The 15,318-nt window shown below is 40.9% G+C and overlaps 1 protein-coding gene across 4 annotated transcripts in view; it reads left to right on the top strand.

Moving 5' to 3' along the window:
* Positions 1-15,318, top strand: part of Usp54 (ubiquitin specific peptidase 54) — a 101,524-nt gene that overhangs the window by 73,473 nt on the left and 12,733 nt on the right. For 2 of the 4 annotated variants that reach the window (XM_038310057.1, XM_038310055.1), the window contains 5 exons: positions 641-771; positions 3,204-3,371; positions 7,877-7,996; positions 8,866-9,061; positions 11,595-12,949. In XM_038310057.1, coding sequence (XP_038165985.1) covers positions 641-771; positions 3,204-3,371; positions 7,877-7,996; positions 8,866-9,061; positions 11,595-12,949 — 1,970 coding nt within the window. Of the gene's footprint in view, positions 1-640; positions 772-3,203; positions 3,372-7,861; positions 7,997-8,865; positions 9,062-11,594; positions 12,950-15,318 lie in introns of all 4 variants that reach the window. The other 2 variants (XM_038310056.1, XM_038310054.1) reach the window with 1 other exon arrangement.

Genomic DNA, 15,318 nt, shown 5'->3' with positions numbered 1-15,318 from the left:
ACTTTATAGTTATTTGTGTTGGTATTTTGCCTACATGTATGTCTGTGTTGTCAGATCCCCTGCAGTGCAGTTACAGACAGTTGAGCGGCCATGCGGGTGCTGGGCCCCTGGAAGAGCATCCCACACTCTTAGCCACGCAGACATCTCTCCAACCCCAGGGCACAGTGGTTGTTGTTTAACTCTCAGCATTAGCAGCAGCTATTTTCTTTTCTGTTTGCTGAGGAGTTAGTGAGCCTGTCTGTCTGAGGACAGGGCTAGGAGTCAAGCTAGAGCCTCCCTCACTCTCAGAGTACTTTACACTCACAGACCCACCTGCTTCTGCCCTGAGCCGGGATTAAAGGTGTGTGCCATCATGTCCCGCCCCAGAGTCTTCTCACAAGCATAAACAGAGTACAAAAGCTGGGTTTCCCCTTTTTCAGTCTGAGATTAATTCTTGTTCTATTCTTGTTGCCCAAGCCTGGAATTCCCAGTCTTAATTCATTTTCCTGCCTTAGCCTCTGGAGCTGCTGCACCATGGTTTTGCCCCATGACCTTTGTTCCCAAGCTTTCATGATGTCTGCTTTCTGTTCTGAATTTTAGTCTTAGGAATGTTGTTAGAAGCCACCTTTGAAACTTTACTACTGTGGATTCTTTTTTGAAGGGATCAAAGCACAAAGAGACCAGGGTTTGTCCCTTCTTGGCGTCATATCCCCAAGTCTCACAGCAGTGGCCTCCTGGAGGTGGACTCCACAGCACCCATGGCCGGCTGGACAAAGACTCAGCCCCTCTCAGGTAAACAGGAAGATACTGGATCTGACCACCAGTTCTATTTGGGAAACAACTTTGTTGAATACTTCAACTGACAATTGTTTGAAAATTCCATCAAAACATAAAAGTGTGTGCTGGATATCTAGCTCAGTTGCAAGTGTTTGTTATGCACAATGAAGACCTGAGCTCAATTCCCAACATGCTGGGGAGGCATATCCAAAGAGCTCATTGGCACCAAGCTAAATCAGCAAGTCCCAGGTCCTACTGAGACATCATGTCTCAAAAAGCAAAGTGGATGGCAGCTGAGGATAGTACCCAAGTGTGATCTCTGACCTCCACATGCACCCACACACATGTGAATGAATACACATACCCATCCAAACATACTCATCCCCAAGTGTAATGTGGAGACTTCTCAGCTGCTTTCCCTCAGTTTCTCTGTTTTTTTTTTTGTTTTTCACAGCTTGCCTGAATGTGGTTTTTTTTCTTTATCTTTTATATTTTTAATTTCCAATTATAAGACAAGTAAGGCAAATGGTCAGTGATGGGTCTAGAGGTACAAGCAAGCTTGGAAAGAAAATCACATTTTAGCTGTCTATAATGAGATACACATGGCACCCAGAATAAACCCATATTCCCCAAATTACACTGATTTTTAAGGCAGATATTTTTCACACAAGAAATAATCCCAAGTTCACAGTCATGCCAAAGTCCTTTTTAGCTAAATCCTTGCCATTTCATAAAATTATTAAAAGCAGTTATAGTCATATGTATATACTGTACATTATATACACATATGTATATCTATATATGTATATCTATATATAAAAAGTTAAAACCTATGCACAGAGATCAGACACTAGCCAGGCAGGAATATATAGAGAAAGGTACAGTTGGAATACTGGGTAAGCTAAAGTAAAGGCCTGGCAGAAGACACACCTGCTTCCTCATAAAACTGCATACTGTGCTTATCGTTCACAGTTTCATTTATTTTATGTTGTGTAACATTAAGAGACTTGTGAATGTGGATTAACCTACCTACTATCCTTTCTAGTCTCTTCAGATAGGTGGCCTGCTTTCAGTATAATAAAAACTTTGTCTCATGGGTTTCCCTTTTAGTCCTCAGTTCTGGATTAGCTGGATAGAATATAATCTTCTCTCTTAACAGGCAAAAGATATTTAGCAAAGTGATGACGTTTTTTTTACTCACATGCACATGCATCCACATGTGAAGAAGTACACAGATGCATCACACACACACACACACACACACACACACACACAACAGCAACAACAACAAATAGACCCAACTATAGAAGTAAATTGGGTCCAACAATTCAATAGCTTTCCTTTTAGCTCCTAAAACTGAAGGAACCGGTGTTAACTCTGTGGTATATATGCTTATGTGAATGCATAGGTGTTTATGTACATACATATAAGCCTCACTGTTAAAAATGAAAACACAGTGTACATCCTATTCTAGCCCCTACACTTTTACTTGATTTATCATGTATATTATTTCCAATCTATTTAGAGTTCATCAATGAACTCTTTAAATGTGAGTTTTCACAATGGATAATTACAAACTGATTTTTAAAAAGTGGTGGAAATTAACAGAGGAAAAAATGAAAAATGACTACTATTAATTAATTAATTAATTAATTTATTTATTTTTTAGTACCCAGGAGTTTGGAGGTCATACATAGCATGTTAGACAAGTGCTCTGCTGCTGAGCTATATCCCAGCTTCTTTTTATTGTTGTTTTGTTTTCTGAGATAAGTTCTCCGTATATAGTCTGTACTGGCCTGAAACTTAATATATAACTCAAGCTGGCCTTGAATTCATGGCAGTTCCTCTGTTACAGCTTCCCAAGTATAGTATTATAGGTATTAGTATCATGACCAGATACTTTTTGAGACAGGGTCTCACTAAGTTCTCTAGGCTGGCTTTGAACTTATTCTATAAGTCAAGTAGGCCTTGGACTAGTTATTCTTCTCCGTCACCCTTTGGAATAGCTGGGATCATGGACCTGTGCCACCAGCCCCAGCTGAATTTAACCTACTTGACTTGAATTCAACTCTACCATCTGCCATCTGTGCTACCTTTCTGTGTCCAAGTTTTCTTCTTTCCTAACATGGCTGTATACCTTATCACTTGAGAGAATTAAATGAAGTAATATATGTAAAATGCTTTTAAAGCTGTTCTTAGTATATTGAAATTCTTAAGAAGTGTTAGGAGTTATGCTGTTACTGTTAATAAAATATTGAAAATTTGTATGTTGTTGTTAACATCATTGTTATTCATGTCCCACGATTCTCTGAATTTGATAAGGAAAGCACTGTTCAAAGTATGAACTGGAAAGCTAGAATTCCAAAGGCTATACCACTTTAAGTCCAACAGATAATTCAACTCGATTGTGGAAATGTTGTAATTTATCATCTTCGCTTGTATCTCAGGTGGGGAGATCACCTCTAAAAGTGAGCTGGATGAACTACAGGAAGAAGTGGCCAGGCGGGCCCAGGAACAGGAGCTCCGCAAGAAACGGGAGAAGGAATTAGAGGCTGCTAAAGGGTTTAACCCTAATCCCAGCCGATACATGGACTTGGATGAACTGCAGAATCAGGGTAATTGTGAGAATTAGGCTGTAGGTAGGTAATGGGCAGCGAGAGAAAAGGCAAAAAGTAAGATCCACACTTAGAAATTTCTAATCTACTGTTTAGCAATATTTGATTTTTTCTTGGTTCAACTACTGTAATGAGAGTTAAGTTAGCCCATTGTGGTGGTGCATGCTGGTAGGATTTGCTGAAGGAGGCAGAGGCAGGAGGATCATGAGTTCGAGGTCAGCCTGGGCTACACATTTAAGAGAGAGAGAGAGAGAGAGAGAGAGAGAGAGAGAGAGAGAGAGAGAGAGAGAGAGAGAGAGAGAGAGAGAGTTATAAATGGACAAGTTTATTGATTAGAGATAGCAGTACTTCTAGGTACAACCATTCAAAACCTGAAGGTTAGGGGCCAGAGAGATGTCTTAGTTATTAAAAGTACTGGCTACTCTTCTAGAGGACCTGAGTTTGCTTCCTAGTCCCCACATGGTAGCTCAAAATCATCTGCAACTTCAGTGTCAAGGTATCTGATATCTTCTTCTGACTTCTACAGGTCCAGGACCACATGAGGTACACTGACATATATGCAGGCAAAATACCTGTAACACATAAAATTAGAAAAGTTTAAAGCTTGATAATTAAAAATAGTGTATTACTCAGGGAAAATGGCTTCCTTAAACATCTATGAAATGTGTAAGTAAAACAAGTCTTAACTGAGAGAATGAGAGAACAAGAAGGGGTGGTAATGTTTTTAATGAAGTGTTGGAGACTGACATTGAGATGGTGCATATGCCTGGCAGGCGCTCTGTCTGAGCTATATTTCTTTTTTCTTTTTTTTTGAAATATGAAGTTAAATATTTTTATTAGTAGGAATCTATTCCTGTAAAAGTCTTGTGTGAAAAAAATAGTAAAACAGCAGGGGAACTCTGAGCTATATTTCTGTATTCCTAGCCATAATTTGCTAGTTTTGTTTTCAGTGTTGGTTTTGGGGTTTGAGTTGTTTTCCAAATGGGGTTCTCCCTTTGTTGCCCAGACAGGCCTTGAACTCATATCATCCTGCCTTAGCCTCCCACATAACTGGGGTGTTAGCTATGTACCATCACACCCAATTGTAGCATGAATAATAAAAACCCAGAGACAGATATTGGGGCTCAAGCTGAAGATCAGAAAAACAAAACAGCTAAGCCACTAGAGAAGTCTTACCTCTACCAAGGCTGGTTGACTACAGACCGAGTCCTGAGCCTCTATCTTCTCCCATCTTATATTCCCCTCTACTGCTGGGGTTGAAGGCGTGTGACTCCCTAGTACTGGGATTACAAGTGTGAGCCACTGCCACCTGGATCTGTTTCTACATTGATCTTGTGTAGCCAGGGTGGCTCTGAGCTCACAGAAATCCATCTGCCTGTCTCTCAAATCCTGGGATTAAAGGTGTGTGACATCACTGCCTGGCCTCTAGTGGCTTAGGTTTACCCTTGATCTTCAGGAATGCCTTGTTTATTAAAACAACTAAAATATCACTATACCCAATCATGATTTATTTTGATCCCATGACAACTTATTCCCAAATCTCATATGTATATAGATGTAAATTTCCCCAACTGCCTTATTTTGATTAATTACCCTCACCAAAAAACACAAAACGAAATTAGTTTATATTATTACTTTGTGCCTTGAGACTAGTCCTCAGAATAGGAGTTAGCAGCTTCTTTCTGTAGGTTCTGCTGGTAAACAGTGCGAAGTCTAGGAGCCGGTGCCCTCGAAGTAGCTGGGTTTTCCTCAGCTCTTTTCATACTTTGATTCAGGACAATTTTGTCTTCTGTTTCCCAAGTTATTTGTTGTGTTTATTTCAAGATGCGCTTTAAGACTTAATGTGATGGCTCATAGCTTTAGTTCCAGCATTCAGGAGGCAGAGGCAGGCAGATCTCAGAATCCAAGGCCAACCTGGTCTATAGAATGAGTTCTAGGATAGCCAGGGCAGAGAAACCCTATCTTGAAAAATTAAAAGTAAAAATAAAATATCAAAAAAAAGAGCTTTAAAATTTCAATTCCGCTTAACTGTTTCTGTATTTGGATAGTCTGGTTTTTTTTTTATTTTGAACTCAAGTTTTATCAATTTGAAGTTCCAGGTTTATATTATGCTCTGTATGTATATGCTTGTATGTGTGCAGGTACAGGTGAGTGCATGTGGAGGCTAGAGGACAACCTTAGATATTGTCTACCCTACCTCATCCCCAAGGGGTGTATTTTCTTTAGTCTGGAGTCCAATTAAGTAGGCTTATCTGGTTGACTAGTTAACCCCAAGGACACACCTTTCTCTGCCTTCCTAGTGTTAGGATTACAAATGAATACTTCAATATCTGGCTTTTTTTCATGTGTGCTTTGAGAGTGCAACTCAGGTCTTCATGCTTGTAAGGCAAACAGTTTATCAACTGAGCCATTTCCATTGCCTTTTTATTTTTTGGTTTTTCGAGACAGGGTTTTTCTGTAGCTTTGGAGCCTGTCCTGGATCTAGCACTTGTAGACCAGGTTGGCCTTGAACTCATAGAGATCCACCTGCTGGAATTAAAAGTATGCACCACCACTGCCTGGCTTCCTTAGCCTTTTTAACCCTTTCTTGAGATCAGATCTCATCACTCTATAGCATTGCCTGACCTAGAGCTCACTTTGTAGATAAGTTGGCCTCACAGTTGTTGTGATTCTCTTCCCAAGTACTGAGATTACGGCATGCAATTCAGGTTTATATTGCTACTGAAAGAGAGATTTTGTTATCTTCCTCTTTGTCCTTTCCCTACTCTCTTAGTTAAGTGTGCATTAAAGCTGAATCCTCCTGATTACGTTTCGTCAGTTCTCTGTCAGCTAAGATGCAGAAGGCTAAAGCACGGAGTGCTGAAATTCCAGATGATGAAGATCTAAATCTAGCATCCTGATTCATTAACTATAGAGAACTTTTACATGGTCCCACTATCTTGCTTGGGCCTCTGAAGGGATTATATGTGTGTACCTCTTGGTCCTTTTGGTCTTTTTGTTTTGTTTTTAAAGCTACCACTTCTAATTGTAAAGATGTTTAGATTTAGTTGGTTCCAATTGTAGTGAAAGAACTTAGGGTATAGGCCTAAGTCTGGGGGAAATCAGTTCTAGAGATGGGATAGAAACTGACTGTCAAGATTTTCAGAACCAACTTACTTTCCACTGTCTTCTTCCTTTCTTGTTTTTTTTTTTCCTTCTTTTAAATCGCCCCCCCCCCCCACTTCCCCCTAGACAGGGTTTCTCTGTAGTCCTGACTGTCTTGGAACTTGCTCTGTAGACCAGACTGGCCTCGAACTCACAGAGATCTGCCTGCCTCTGCCTCCTGTGTTCTGGGACTAAGGGCATTCGCCACCATGCCTGGCCCTTCTTGCTTTCTAAAAGTAAAAGAAGTAGGAAGTGAATTGGTTAAGGTTGCAGCCAAGCCTTTCTTATCATGTCCATCTGGAGGTAGTTAGAGGAAGAGTCTCATTATGAAGAGAATTAATGGGCTTTTTATTCTGTTTCATTTTTGTTATTTTGCTTTTTTTGAGACAGAATCTCATTATATAACCATGCCTGGCTGGCAACTTGCTATGTAGATCAGGAACCTTCCTGCCTCTTCCTTCTGAGTTCTGGGGATAATGGGCATGTCCCATCGTACCTGACTTGAAATTTGATTCTTCCAGCCCTTGTGACCATGTGAAGGCTCAATGTCAATTTTAATCATAAGTGAATAATTATAATTTACCACAGTTAATGGTTATAGATGGCTAGAAAGTAAGACTACCTGATGGCCCTTCATGAAAGTTTACCCTATTGTGCTTCTTAGTCCTTTCATCTGATACTGTTGTTGGACTACTCTTTTGTTCTTCCTTTGGCCCACATGTACTTTGGGAGTTATATGGGAGGTGGCTTTTTAGGGATATTTTTGGTGAGTGAGGAATGATAAAAGCAAAAACTTTGCATTGCTACAGAAAGGCGGTCCATGTACAAATGCAATTCAACTGCCGTGGTAGATATATTGAAATAGAAACTAGTATAGACTACCTCTGCCCAAGAGGTGTGTTGATAGAACAGAGTGGTGAAGAGAGCAATGTACCTATGTGGAGAAGTGGTGTGGTATGCATGACTTTCTGCAGAATAGTTAGACCATGGTTGCCATTACAGCAGTAGAAGTCTGCAGTTGTTCTCATGGTAGCTGACAAGGTGTGTCCTGTTGTCTCGTAGAAGAGCTGTTTAGTTCTAGGCATAAGAGCCATGTTGCTACTATGGACAGTTGTTCTTCCCTTGAGCAGGCATTAGAGTTGGAATGTGAGTATGGCAGCACATTCCTCCCTTTTCCTGGCCTTGCTTAGGTCTCAGTTAAGGCAAAAACGGATGCCTTACTTGTTCTAAAGACTTCTTAATAGCAATGAACAGTTAGATCAGTAGCTTAACAAGTATCTCTGTGTCCCAAAGAGAAGAAACAGTACACAGGAGAAGTTGGGATTAATTATAATAAAAATGAAAAGTGCTGGCCCTTTCAGGGAGGAGTGACGACTTTGAAAGGTCCTTGCAAGAGGCAAATTCAGTATTTGAAGAGTCCCTGCATCTGGAACAAAAGGGAGACTGTGCTGCAGCTTTGGCTCTCTGTAACGAAGCTATCTGTAAGTAACTCAACGGCTACGACTGTGGCATTTTTGACTAACTCCACAATAGGTACTTGTGTTGTCATGCAGATGGCCTTATGAACAGTTTTTAATGTCTTTTGTGTTTCCAAGCTGAGGCCAGGTAGCTATCTTTGCCCTTCAGATTTCAAAATGTCCCTGGTGGTGTCACTGTAGTTTGTGGACATCTACTGGAGCAGCAGCAGGAGCCACAGATGAGCTCTTCGGTTGTGTCTTCCTTTTCACCTCCCAAATAAAGTGAGATTTCAGATATGAGGTTAGCCCACTCTTCCTGTAGTCCCTGACTACAGTAGGAAAACTGCATAAACTGGCTCTGACTCCTAGGCCAGGAACTTTTCATTGTAATATTCCATTCCTTATGTTTCTGTCCTGACTTCCTGGTGTGCAGTACCATAATGGTATCTGACTCCTAAACAGGACCCACGCAAAGCTGTGTTCTATAAAGACAGATGCAGGTTTGTATCTTAATATTTTTGCTGTGGGCCATCAGAAAGAGGGAGTTGGGGGAGCAGAGTGTGGAGACAGTTAAACAGTCAGTGAAGAGATGAGGTGGCTACCTCCAAGCACTAATTTTATCCTCCTGGTTCCTTTCAAGTTTTGTTTTGTTTTCTTTAGTGTTTTGTTTGTTTACATTTGAATTAACTTGTTTGGCCTCCATGGTTTCCATGAATGTTCCATAGAGCCAGAGCCAGTTCCGTGCCCTGAACAGTGCATGCATAGCCCAGTGCATTGCATTCCTGCTGCATATTTTGTTTTACTGCCTATCTTTGCTTGGTTTTGGTTTAGTTTTTGTTCTTTTATTTTTGTTTGTATTTTGTGTTTCTGCTATATTTTCTTTTGCATTTTAGCTAAACTAAGACTTACCCTGCATGGTGCCAGCTCTAGCACGCACAGCAGAGCACTAGTCGATAAGAAGTTGCAAATCAGTATTCGAAAAGCACGAAGCCTGCAGGATCGCATGCAGCCGCAACCATCATCGCAGCAGCCGGTGCAGCCCTCAGCCTCTCTCCCACCACAGGGGGGTGCCCTCCCTCAGCTTACAAGGTAGTGCTTAAAAACCACATTAGTTTATGGACATCAGGGGAGGAAGTGACCATGAGTGCCCCATAGCATGAACTCTTGTCTTCTCCATTACCAGGGAAGAGAGAAAAACGGCTAAGATTTTCTTCTCTCAGGTCAGAGATTCGAAAACTCATTGCATGGATGGTCCTTTTCTTAGAAAGATGCAAAAAAGTATAAAATAACAAGTTATGCAAATTCCCAGGACTTGTATAGCAACATGATTATTATGTTTGTATTTATTACGTTCTTATGGGATCTGGTCTACCTTTCATGTTGTAGTAGCAACCATTTGATTTATTTTGGGATTTCGGTGTTTCCCATCCCTTCCAAGAAAATAACCAGTTTATCTTGCTTTGATTAAACCATAGGGAAGAGACACAAAGATTTCTTTGTTTGCTTCTCTCTAAGGTTGGGATAGGAAAAAGTCTTAACAGGTACTGGAGTAGTTATCATATTTTAGGGGTTTCAACTTGGCTTTTACTTAGAATAAATGAATTTAAGTAAAAATTAACTTTGACTGTTAATAAATTTGAATAGTTTTTAAAATATAATAAAACCAGATAACTTTTTTCATGTGTATGTATGTGTGTGTTGCTGGGGATAGAACCCAGGAACTTGTTTGTACTACTAGGCAAGTGTTCTTTCAGTGAAGTACACATCTGCTGCCTTGGTTGTTTGTATTTTGATTATCAGCCCCATTATGGTTGTTAACATTTTTGAGCATTTGCCTGCATTCAAGTCAGAGCTAAGCACTTTTTGCTTTATTTTGTTATTACAATAACCCGATGAGACATGGCTGTTAGATAGCATGCTTTTTAAGTATGGAAACTTGCAGAGAAGATAGTTCCTTAGCTAGTAAGTGCTAGAAGTATAGAATTTAAATCCAGATCTTTTTGATGCCAACCCTTTCCTGTTTCTCCCTCCTTCCTCCCTTCTTCTCCGAGAGAGAGAGAGAGAGAGAGAGAGAGAGAGAGAGAGAGAGAGAGAGAGAGAGAGAGAGAGAGAGAGTCTCTTATAGCCAGGCTAACTAGGGCCTGACAACTTTGAACTCTTGGTTTTCCTGTTTTTGCTTCTGGAGTGGTGATATTGCAGGCCTGTTTGCTACCACCCTGATTTCTTCAGTTCTGTGGCTTAAATCCAAGGCATCCTACATGTTGGGCCAGCACTCTACCAAATGATCTATTTGCTAGGCCAGGTTTTTATGTTTTGATTTACATTCATGTTACAAGAGTGACAGGGTGACTAAACCTAGAAACATTTGTAATATACAGGTTTAGTATTTTTTTAATCTAAAATGGTTTGAGACCAGAAGTAAATCAGTATCTGTCTGTCTGTCTGTCTCTCTGTTTGTCTCTATCTTTGTTTCTTTCATTTTATGTCTCTTCTTTTCTGTCTGTTTCTTTCTCTCTATGTCTTTCTTTTTCTTTCTCTCTAGCTCTCACTTGTATCTCTGTCTTTCTCTCTCTGTCTGTCTTTCTCTCTGTCTCTTTCCTTTTCTCTCTCTCCATTCCTCTTACCTTCCTCTACCTTTTTCTCTTCATTTTTCAAGATATGGTTTTCATATGTAGCTTTAGCTGGCCTGGAACTTGCTAGGTAGACTGTGTTGGTCTCAAACCTACTATGATCCTCCTGCTTCTGGTTCCTAAGTGTTGGGATTAGATCTTTGCACTGCTGCCTAGCTCAGATGTCAATTTTTTTCTTTTAGATGTTGGAACACTCATGTAGATAGGTTGAACACCCTCAGCCCTGAAGTCTGAAGCCTGAGGTGCTCCAGGGCCCAAACTACTTCATTATTGTGTCTATGCTCAAAAACAGTTGGGGCTTTGCAGCATTTTAGTTTTGGATTTTCAGATTCTTAATCTTGATCTGATAATCTAAAGTTGGAAAGGTTGAACTTTTCTAAGACTGCATGTGTTTCAGTCAGAGATAGAAAACAATGAGGATCAACTAAACACAGTTTGTTCTGATTCCCACTCCTCAGTGTGAAGTGAGGCCTGGTCTATTATTGTGAAGAAACATCTGATGAGGAATGCAGTGGGTCAACACATAGGATACAAATCACCTGTATTCTCTAATAACAATATCTTTTCATTTTTTACTGAGCTACCCCATAGGGGAGCATTTCCCTCCTTGTATAGCACCTGAGATTTTTTGTTGTATGGTATGAGTGATTTTAGGCTTTCCCTTCTATGTCATCTGTTTGTGGGAGAAGCAGTTTTTATCTTCTTAAATTTGCAATTAGAATGTGATTGGAATGGGACTTCACAGTAGTGGAGAATATTGACAAAGATTGTACTTAATGCCACATATACAAAATTGGTGATGACATTGAGTAGATAGTAATACTTATCTTCCTTTTCTTTTCTGAACCTGTGAGCTATTGGCTTTGTTTGTATTTGTCTTCCTCTTCCTGATAGCTGTGAATAGCCATCAGTGGAATGAAACGAATAGTTCCTTTTGGAAGTATTATAGTTAGTCAAAGCACCTTATGACTGGTTCTCTCCATTTGTTTCAGTGAACAGCCTGTCCCGCTCCAATTATTGTTAAGCCAGGAGGCACAGCTGGAACCCTGCAAGGATACAGCATTTGGGGCCAGTTCTTCTTTCTTCGACTCCCCTGCTTCCTACCATGAGTCACACTCGTCACTCACCCCAGAGCCACCTGCTGCATCTGTGTCACAGCACAATTCCCCTAGTAGATCTTTGACGCTTCTGCCGTCTTTTGAGGTGGACAGGATTAATCCCTCTGCATTCCACAGGCAAGATGTACCTAAAACAGCCTGTAGAATTGAGCTGAATCCTCCTCAGCAGGAATGCCTGCCATTGGATGTCCTTGAAGATAATCTACAAGGCCACAGGGAGAACAACAGCAGCTGCAGGAAATTCCCACCACAAGAAGGAAGGGGCATAGTTCAAGATTTGCTGTTTGAAGAAAAGAAGAATTCTGTTGACATATCCATGGTGATGCCTTGGTCACATTCAACAGGAGAAGCCACTAATTTGGGTTCATCAGCTCCGCCTACTATTCCTCCTTCTAGGGCCTGCTACCCCATAATGTCTGCTGCTTCTTCACCTGCGCTTCATGCTATTGACCCCATGCAGAAACTTAACCAACATCTTCAAGCCCAAAGTCTCCAAACTTCATTGACTTCAAAAGTAGTCAGAGGCAGTGAGGAACCCTCTAGGCCAGAGTTCCCCAGTACAAAAGGACTTGTCCGCTCATTGGCAGAGCAGTTCCAGAAGATGAATACCTCTATGAGGGATGTTACAGGTTCCCAGGATCGAAGCTTGCCAAATGGTCTAAGGAAGAACTCTTCTTCTGACTTTATGCCTCCATTACCCCAGGCTTCAGGAAAAGACCACTGTCGCTGGGTAAAACAGCAGCCTTCTCTTGATGGCAGGAAAAGACTGCCCTCCTGGGAAGATCCTGCTGATCATCCTTCTCTTGCCATGGACTCTGGGCTTCCCAGTGGGGAAACCCCTGGAAGAGAACAGCCCAGGTTGGCGGAGCCAAATATATACCAAGGAAAGCTATCCCAAGTGATAGATAGTGATTCTAAGGAGCTGGGTAGCAGTGTCAACTTGGGGATTTCTGTGCCTTTGGATTCCTGGGTAAATGTGACAAGGCTCTGTGATTCTCAGGTTACACACAGGGGCTCTGGGCCAGGAGTCGCATCTTCCCATGATGCCCATACATGTATAACCTACCCAGAGAGAAATCACATCCTTTTGCATCCACACTGGAACCAAGACACAGAGCAAGAGACCTCTGAATTGGAGTCCCTCTACCAAGCCAGTCTTCAGGCCTCTCGAACTGGCTGTTCTGAATGGAGGTCACAGGATGTGGCTTGGCAGCCACTCAACCAAACAGGTAAACATACAGCAGTGGTGGGTACATCTGCAAACTGAAAGCCAGAGAACCAGATCACAGGCATCACTGTCTGACTTCAATGCGGTGAAACTCCTGACTTTTCCTCCTACAGTCTTCAGGACAAGGGCTAGGCATTTTCCCCCTTCTGGCCAGAATTGAGATTGGGTCAGAATTATCCCTCAGAGAGTAATCCCTTCCATATAAGGAAATGACCACGTAAGTATTTGCTTATGTGCTCTCTAGAATGTAGTGTAAAAAAGTGGCTCATAGGTCTCTGAGAGTGAGTTAGCATGGAATGGGGAAGGCTGAGAAGAACCCTCTTTTTATTTTATTATTTTATTTTATTTTATTTCATTTTATTTTCGAGACAGGGTTTCTCTGCAGCTTTAGAGCCTGTCCTGGAGCTAGCTCTTGTAGACCAGGCTGGCCTCGAACTCACAGAGATCCACCTGCCTCTGCCTCCCGAGTGCTATGATTAAAGGTCTGTGCCACCACCGCCCAGCAAGAAGAGCCCTCCTTTTCTGTGTTTTAGATGTTGAACTAATCCAAGAACCAGACTCCAGGTTCATCTTGCCAAACGGGTAGCCACACTAAACTAAGTCTCTACTATAGCATTTTCCAATTTTACCGAGCTAGCAATATCAAAACCTTTTCTGGTTCTTCCAGGAACTACCATGTGTGTTCCTTGGATACTACATAGAGTTGATGTTATGATGTGTTTCTGATCTGCATTCTAGTGTAGACTTTATAATGTTTATTTAGTACTCTTTAGGTACACAAGACAAGTTTATATGGATGTATTTTAATGAATGTGGAAAGGCCGGAATCTACTTCACTGAGCTTTCTTCTAAAGTAAAAGAGAAAGAATAAGAGAACATTAAGTCCAAATTAAGTGTTTTAAGAATAGTATCATGCCACTGAGATAGTTTAGTGGGAAAAGGCACTTTCTGCAAAAGTCTATTGACTTGAACTTGACTCCCAGAACCCACATAAAGGTGGAAGGAGATGGGCTAGAGCGATGGGTCAGGGGTTAAGAATAGTTTTTGCTTCCTGGGCCGTGGTGGCACACCCCTTTAATTCCAGTACTTGGGAGATAGAGGCAGGCAGATCTCTGAGTTTGAGCCCAGTCTGGTCTATAGAGTGAATTCCAGGACAGGCAGTGCTACACAGAGAAACTCTGTCTCAAACAACAACAACAACAGCAACAACAACAAAACCCCAAAGAAAACCTTAAAAAAAAAACCTTTCTGCTCTTCCATACTACATGGGTTCAATTTCCAACACCCACATGGTGGTTCACAACTGATTCCCTCTGCTGGCCTTTATGAGAAATGCATGCATGTGGTGCACGGACAAACATGCAGGTGAAACACTCATATTCATAAAATAAAAATAAATAAATCTCTAAGGAAACAAGGTAGCCATTGAGAACTGACTCTACAGAGTTGTTCTCTGACCTCCACATGCCTGATGTAGCATGTGTACCTACATACACATGCATCATAGACACATGTTAAAGTAAAAATAATTTATCATTAAATAATGCTTTACAAAATTAAACTGTTTGAATGTTAAATATATAAAATAAAACATATAAAAATAAAATATATAAAATAAAACAAAACCAGAAAACTTTTATAATACTTAAAGTCAGACATGGTGGCACACACCTTTAAACCTAGCACTTGAGAGGCAGAGGCAAGTGGATCTCTGTGAGTTCAAGGCCAGCCTGGTCTACAGAGTGAGTGCCAGGACAGGCTCCATAGCTACAGAGAAATTCTGTCTCAAAAAACAAACAAACAAACAAACAAACAAAGAAGAAGAAGAACAACAAAACCTTACAGTAACATTTCTCATTGTGGCTAATTCTAAACATGTATAAACTAGCAATTTCTTTTCCTATTGCTGTAAAGAAGTACAGTGAAGAGCAGCTTAAGAGACAAAGAGTTTGTTTTGGTTTCTAGTTCAAGTCTGTTATGATGGGGAGTTGAGGACATGAGGTCATCACATCCACAGTCAGGAGGCGGAGAAGGATGAATGCATGAATACATGCTTCTGCTCAGTTCCTTGTCTCCACTCACAGCCTAGGACTCCAGCCACAGTGGTTCAGTCTTCCCTACTCAGCTGACACTAACTTTGTTAGCTAACACTAATCACTGTTAGGATTTGTTTGTTTGTCTGTCCTAGGCAAGCTTATCGAATGCATGAGAGAGCCAGTGGCTAGGCAGTAATTTGAGTACTGCCTATAGCCTCCTCTCGTGTTTTTGTAAGTTTACCTTTGACCTTTTTTTTAAAAAAAACATTTATTTATTTATTATATATTTCCTATCCAATGATAGTGTTCCACCTGTTTGTATGACTGCTTGCCA

Source organism: Arvicola amphibius, chromosome 13, assembly GCF_903992535.2.
Source record: "Arvicola amphibius chromosome 13, mArvAmp1.2, whole genome shotgun sequence".
NCBI lineage: Eukaryota > Metazoa > Chordata > Mammalia > Rodentia > Cricetidae > Arvicola > Arvicola amphibius.
The sequence above is the reverse complement of the archived record's forward strand: the minus strand, read 5'-3'. Positions and strand labels throughout refer to the sequence as shown.